Source organism: Chenopodium album, chromosome 27 (assembly GCF_948465745.1).
Source record: "Chenopodium album chromosome 27, dcCheAlbu1.1, whole genome shotgun sequence".
Taxonomy (NCBI): Eukaryota; Viridiplantae; Streptophyta; class Magnoliopsida; order Caryophyllales; family Amaranthaceae; genus Chenopodium; species Chenopodium album.
In genome coordinates, this window is record NC_137860.1 from 17,416,679 (window position 1) to 17,424,233 (window position 7,555).

At 35.1% G+C, this 7,555-nt stretch overlaps 1 protein-coding gene across 1 annotated transcript; it reads left to right on the forward strand.

Moving 5' to 3' along the window:
* The first annotated feature begins 6,363 nt into the window (after positions 1-6,363).
* On the forward strand, positions 6,364-7,133 carry LOC145619723 (uncharacterized). Its single transcript, XM_081674426.1, has 2 exons — positions 6,364-6,732; positions 6,831-7,133. Exons 1-2 carry the CDS (start codon positions 6,364-6,366, stop codon positions 7,131-7,133), a joined length of 672 nt encoding a protein of 223 aa, XP_081530552.1.
* The last annotated feature ends 422 nt before the right edge of the window (positions 7,134-7,555 follow it).

Genomic DNA, 7,555 nt, shown 5'->3' on the forward strand with positions numbered 1-7,555 from the left:
TATTTTGTCTCATCATCACTTTTTTTTTTTTTTTTTTTTTTTTTTTTTTTTTTTTTGTCAATCACACGACTCAAACTCGATTCAACATGCATAGATGGGAAGAGATCATGAAAGAATGAGGGGAATAATATGTGTGGAGAAAGTATGTGGAGTATAGGAAGAAGATGTAGATGAAGAAATATGGAAGAAAGTATGTGGAGAGTGGGAAGATGATGTAGATTAGAGAAATATGGAAGAATTAGGGATACAATGGACCCCCAACTCAAATGACGGAAAAACGACTCATGCATGAACCTAAGACATGGTCATAGTGTGACAAACATGTTATGTGTGCTAAGACTAATGAGTGTAGGTGACATGTTAAGACTTGTTTCATGACCATGTGGCTAGACTATGTGACTAGACTCAAGCAAAGACTAAGTTAAGACTTCACGTATATGCATTAAACTGGACAGGCTGTGTTATTTTAGTCATAACTTTTAATATGTGACTCTGATTGGGACGAAACCAACGCCAAATTAAAGATAAAACTCGGGGCTACAGATCCATAGGTTGTAAGACTCGTGGTTCTTCCTAGAACTCCGGCTATAACCAAAACAAGTTGACGCATGTGCAGTATGCGAGAATAAAAATCCGGGTTGACTAAAAGGAACTATGACTCGACTTTAGGCTTTTTTATTAGTTCAAATTAATTAATCAATTAATTAAACAAAGTCCTTTAGTCATTGGTTAGTTTATTTAGTCTTATTTACAAACACAAGTCAAAACCAAGCGGTTAGTTTAGTCACATATAAGCTATGCACAAGCAAATAATGCACAAGTAGTTCACATAGTCACAATATGATGCAATGAGTTCGCAACCTAACCATGGCTCTAATTCTCTAAAGTTCAAGGATATGGGTTAAGTCAAAAAGGTCCATGGTTATGAATCCATATGCATTGCACACAAGCCTACCGTGAGGGTTGGAGCGAATGAACAGGATTCCGCGAGTTCGTGATGAAATCGAACTCGACTCCATGGTTTGGTGGATTCACAAACTTTGCACGTACCCAAATCTGAACTTTGCACATGATAGCGGGATATTCCATTGGGCAGGTGAAGCAGGAACCCCCAGAGGGTTATTTCCATATGTAGAACACATATGGGTTCAGAAAAGTGAGAAAATGACTCAATCAATAAGCAAAATCAAGCCAACAATGCTAGAAATGGTCAAAGCAAGAAGGCAGACCCCTGGCTCGGTATTGGAAGAACTTGGCGCCAGACTACAGGGACTTTCGCCGCAAAAAAGCTCCTGTCGCCAAACGACAGAACTGTCGCCAGGCGACAGAAACTTTTTACAGGCGACAAGCCCTGTTTTCTAGACGCTAGTTCCTACATGCCTTGGCAAGTTTTTGTGTTCTTAGAATTTTCCAGATTTCGCATCATCTTTTCGATTCTAGTCATGAAAGATATTTCTCAAATTTCCTACGTGTAAAATTCCTAGGTATTGACTCATGGGGTGCTCCCATGAGGACCTTTTAATGCATATGACAATAATGTTAATCAAATCACGCACATGAAATACTTAGAATTTTTCGAGTCTCATCCGCTCATTCTAAATAATTGCCAAAATTAAATAAATTTCAAGAATATAAATAGAAATCCTCCCCAGTGGAGTCGCCAAAAACTGTAGGAAATATTTCAAGCATTATGATCCCAAACTTGAACCCCACTGTGATCATACACTAAAGTACGGTGGCGTTCCGAAGGGAAAGAAAAAGAGCAAAAAGAGTCGCCAACAAGTTTTAGGAACTTGTAAACCCAAAAGACAATCCAAAAGGACCATCAACTACTCCATAAGGTCTTGAACCAAACAGGGTCCGGGGATGAGGGTACGAATCCAATCTACAAAAGAAAGGACCCGCCCTATAAAATAGGCCTCTACTTTGTTCTGCTCGTATTCATGCGCGCTTTTTAAATAACATACAAACATTATATTAAACCTAACCTGTTTAATCTATGTTGGTTGAAATTAATGCACAAATAAGACTATTATTGGCGATCACTTGAGTTAAAATCACATTAGCCTAAACCAAATTATTAATTATCTTATTAAGCGTGATTTCAAGTACAAATTCCCTTTAACAAGCATAAAAGGTGTGATCAAGCAATAACAATAAAAATATAATCAAGCAACATAATAATAAACAATATTAATCATGATAATAGCATGATAAGGCATAATAAAGCTTAATAATAATAGCAAGATCCTAGGCATGATACTAACAAGATTAATAACAAATCCTAGCATGTCACTAAGCAATAAAGATCAAAGCTTTAAACCTAACATGGTACTAACATGATATTAGAAAGAATAAAGGCACTCTAAACATGATACTAGAAAGCATAAAATAACATCCTAACATGATACTAGGAATCATAAAACAATAATAAGCATGCTTTCTACATTGTGAAAGAAATAGAAAGTAAGCTAATCTACTTACTTTGAAGCCTCGTACTTCTATCTAATAACAAAATACACAAGTTAGTAAACTTCAATGAAAATCAATAAAGAACAATTAAAGAATTAAATTAAAATCAAATTAAATAAAGTTTTGACTAGATTTGGACCAAACCCTCAGAAATTATCAAACCTTTCACGTCTAGAGCGAAGGCAACTTCGAACTTGGCTAAGAGATTCTAAGTCTTGTGAATGCGAAATATTGTGTTTGTAAAAAGTTGGTTTAGAAAGAGGGAGAGAGAATAAGAATTAAGAATTAAGAATTAAGTAATTCTTGATGAGAGTTGATGAAAGTTGATGAATAAAAACAGAGGTTCGGACCCTATTTATAAGGAAAAAGTCCGGAAAATCATAGAATTTGATAAGGAATAAATCTCCACTCTGTCACTAATCAAACCGACCTTGTCGCCAAAGATTTATCTTGTCGCGAGGTGACATAAACAGTTTTTTGCGGATTTTGTTTTTATCAAATCTTTTGATCTAGAAGTCCAAATAAGTCATATAATATGTCGTTGGAAAGCTCTTGAAGTCTACTTTCTAATGCAAATAGAATCAGATTAAAATATTTTGTAGATAAAAAGATATGGCCGAAATAGTGAAAGGGTGTCAGTTTTGGATAGAGTTTCGTATATCTTTCTTTTTCGTTATAGCTCGGATTCATTATTATAATATATCATTGGAAAGATAATTTTAAAATCTATCCGACTATATAAATTTTGGATAAAAAATATAAGGCACGAAAATAATATCCGACTATCTTTGAACATCTTTAAATCCGAATAGAATTAGGAAAGTTTTAAAAAAGGAAAGTTTATATTCAAATCAAATTCCATGATCTTATCTTTTCAAAAAAGGATAATTAAGATATTTTAGAAACTCATAAAAGATTCTAATCAATCCTAATTAGTTTAGGAATAGGATTAAACCTTTGGACCCTCCTCATGATCATTGGGTCGTAGGTAAAATCCGGTTTGGGCCCAGTTTAGTATTTTGGCCATAACTTTCTCATTATTCATCGGAATTGGGCTTATAATATATCTTTGGAAAGGTCTTTTAAAGCCCCCTCCAACTACACCATTATTGGACCCTTATCATGGACCAAAATAAACTGAATTGGACGTTTTCATAAAATAGAAATGGTTTCGAAAACGGAGAGAAGAGAATTTTAATAAAAACTAACCGCAGCACTTGACTTTTCCACACTTTCACCTCATTCGATTATGGTTTGATGTGACAGGTATTCATCACTGGGTTTTGTTTTGGGGAGACACAAATGGGTGTCTACAACATGGCTTTCCTCATCATAAGAAAATGCCAAGGATTTAGAAAGTGGTGCATTATTAATACTTGGCTTCTTGCTTCTTTGTAGGAGGCAAAGGGAGTTTGTTGCTATCTATTAAGTCTTGGATAGCTTCCTTTAGCTTCCAGCAATTTTCAGTAGGAAACCCGACGCAGCCACGCGGCGATGAACAATCTAAGAGGGACGATTCCCGACGAGTTGGCTCAGCTCCCACTCGCTTCTCTCAACTTGTACCGGAACCAACTTCATAGAGTATAGCGGACTCGCCAAATTTGTACGAGTTCAAGATCTACCGGCGAGTAGCCTCGAAAGCTGGGTAGAGAAAGTGGTTTCGGCGGCTGGGTAGGGGAGGTAGTTTTGGTGGGGGTGGGTAGGGGAGGTCGTTGGTTTTTTTTTTGGTTATTTTTTTAATTATTATTTTAGACCAATCATGTGGTAACACGTGTGGAAATAATCCTAAGTCACAAATGGTAACCGGTTTAGCTGGTTTCAAGTCATTTGGAACCATTAAAAGCGAAATGGGTATAAAGGTCGGATTATTAAAAAATAATCAAAAGGTGGTATTATTTTGGGTTGATGAAGAAAAGTTCGGATTATTCTGAGCAATTTTATTTCTTTTTTTTTTTATATATATATTGTTTTATATTTACTTTATTGTTTTAATCATTTATGGGTAGCATAAATTACGTTTGTATTCTCATTGTTTCTTGTCTTTATGAGGTGACCTTTCTAAAATACCCTCTATTTTGCAAAAAAAAAAAAAAAAGTTCATAGTAAGCTTTCCCATGTTAAAAATTTTGAGTTTGCTCTTGTGAATATGTTGGACATTTATACCCTTTTAAATATATTAACTCTTAACACTATTGTGCAAACATATATACCCCGAAAAATGTTTTTTCTTATTAATGATTTCAACAACAAAAATTTTATCATTAGGTCAAACTAAAAAAAGTTCTCCGGACTTAACTTACTATGTCGCGCGCATTGCGCATGTTACTCGTTCTAATATGTTAAAAATTACCAATTGATGATTATATATATTAAAAGTTGAAAAAAGAGGAGTAGATATGAGTCCAACTTCCAACATAACATCTCAAAACAGAGAAGTTTCAGGGGAAATTATGTTACTCTTCTTAACCGACACATTTGTTGTTCTATATATACAACTTCAATTCCAAGAAAACAATATGTCCAAAAAATTAAAAAAATCTCCACAATTTCCTTAGAAATCCCAGAACACCCCCAAAAAAATTAATCAAAAAAGTGAAGAAAAATGCAGAAAACAGAATAAGTTGGCATGATTAATCTTCTTGCCTTCTAAAACCCCTTCTTCATCAATGTAGAATTCTCTGAAGATAAATCTTTTTTTGACAAAAACTGTTGTAAATACATGAAAGCAATGGTCTTAAAGTAATTCAAGTTCATACGCATAGAAATGGCGGTTGTTTGTGCTACAAAAAGACAGATCTTGTGATGTAGTTTCCTACAAAGTCTTGGAGACTTGGACTCGAGGCGAAGAGCAAGATGAAGAAGGCCAAGAAAGCAGCTGCGGAGGAGAAGACGAAGGCGGTGAAGAACGAAGACGACAATCGGGAAGAGGTCGGGAAGCCTGGACATACATGATCATTCTTGTGGAGGGGATTCATTTTTCTGGGTAGAAATCAACTGATTTGCATATACAGCTTAGTTGGTATGCAGTTGAGTTAGTTAGTCTGACAGTTAGTAACTTAACTGCCGCACTAACTAACTCAACTGCACTACTTACTAAAATGTATATGCTCATCAAATGATTTCTACACAGAAAAACAGAAACCCCTCGACAAGAATGATCATGTTCGGACTCCTCGCCCTCTTCTTGAACGTCGTCTTTTCAATATTCGAATGTACGTAAATCAGATTCATATAGAGCGTGGACAATAAAAATTATTTTTACATTGATATTCTATTTTGTTATGTTTCTTTCCTCTATATTATTAAATCATATTGCTTGATTATGTATTTCTTGAAAGAGTCGTGGTAGGGTTACAGTAGAGTTTTAAGTTTCTTGAGTGATCTTGGTAGTTTTGCCCAAAAGATTATTGTTTACTCGATAATTTCTTGAATAATTTTGGTAGGAGTTCTATTGAAGCATTTGAGTACAGCCAGCTATTTCCACCTTGATAGAATTAGCTTGCCTAGTCAGCAGTTGGTTATAACTAACTGATTCCAGAAACTTCTTCTATAACAAACTTCTTGCTTATTGTAATAGTTGTTATATAAGTCCTTTAGCTGTGCTCACACTTTTTTAATGTTGAGAATATTCTTTTCTTCTCTCCAAGATCAATATAATTCTCTCCTTTCTCTCTCTAAAAGTTTCGTGTTCTTCAAGTTTGATGATTATCAACATGGTATCAGAGCTTGCAATTGGATTTCTTCTATGATTTCTGCAATCTTCTTCTGTGATTCCTGCGATCAATTCAGGCATTTCTTTCTTTCTTCTGCAAATTTTACTTGCTCGTTTTCTCTGTTTGATCATCTCATTTTTGCTGCATATTTTTTCGATTTGTTGTTCTGTTTGATTCAATGGCTGGTTCTCAGACTCAAAACAATGTTCAAACTCTTAATTCAAATCCTGCTAGTGTATATTTTCTTCATCCTTCAGAAAATCCTGCTACTCCTCTAGTTTCTGTGAAATTTAATGGTGATTGTTACAATGAATGGCAACGAAGTATGATCATTGCTTTTGCAGCCAAAAATAAGTTAGGTTTCATTGATGGAACTCTTGCTAGACCACCAGATACAAATCTGCTTGAGAGTCAGGCATGGGATAGGTGTAATGCCATGATTATTGCCTATATTTTGAATTCTCTTGATCCTAATATTGCTAGAAGTGTTCTATATTTTAATACAGCCAGAGAAATATGGAAAGATCTTGAGGATCGTTATTCTCAGGTCAGTTGTATTCATTACAACAAAATTTGAATGATATTTCACAAGGTTCTAATAGTGTAGCAGAGTTTTTCACTGCTATTAAAGCACTTTGGGATTAGATCTCTGGTATTAATCCTATTCCAACTTGTTCTTGTGGTAAATGCACTTGCAATTTGACTCAAAAATTCTTCAAGCAGCAGCAGGAAGAGAGATTGATCCAATTGCTGATGAAGTTGGATGGAAAATACACTAATGTCAGAACAAATATTCTGATGATGCAGCCTTTACCTAATGTTTCTCTAGCCTACAGACTTCTTATTCAAGAGGAAAAACAAAGAAATGTGAGTTTATTAGCTGAAAACACAGCAAATTCTAGCACTATGGCTTTTGCTGCAGATAACAGAAGAATTGATCAGATCTAGGGCAATAGAATGACTGAGGTCAGACCTCAGTTTTCTAATACTTGGAACAGAAACTCTCATTATCAGTCTCAAGGATTTAATTCTGGACAGCAAGGTTATAATTCTGGTTTTGGAAGAGGAACTAATAATACCAGGAGATTCTCTTCTCTTTTCTGTGATTATTGTAAACTCAATGGTCACACTGTGGAGAGGTGTTATAAAATTCATGGCTATCCTAATGCTAATCCAGGCTATAAAGGCAAGGGAAGGAAAGTTGCTGCAATTGTTTACAGTGATGATGTAGACGATAATTCTGAACAAGCTGTTGAGACTACTCATCTCTCTACTCAGCAGTACAGCAAATTTATTGAAGTCATGAATTCTCAGACACATGATCAGACTTCACCTTCCACTGAGTCTGTGAATGCACATAATCTTGTGCA

Coding starts and splice junctions, on each gene's coding strand:
- LOC145619723 (XM_081674426.1), top strand. CDS start 6,364: ATGGCTGGTTCTCAGACTCAAAACAATGTTCAAACTCTTAATTCAAAT. Junction 6,733..6,830: donor TTGAGGATCGTTATTCTCAG/GTCAGTTGTATT, acceptor CTTTGGGATTAG/ATCTCTGGTATTAATCCTAT.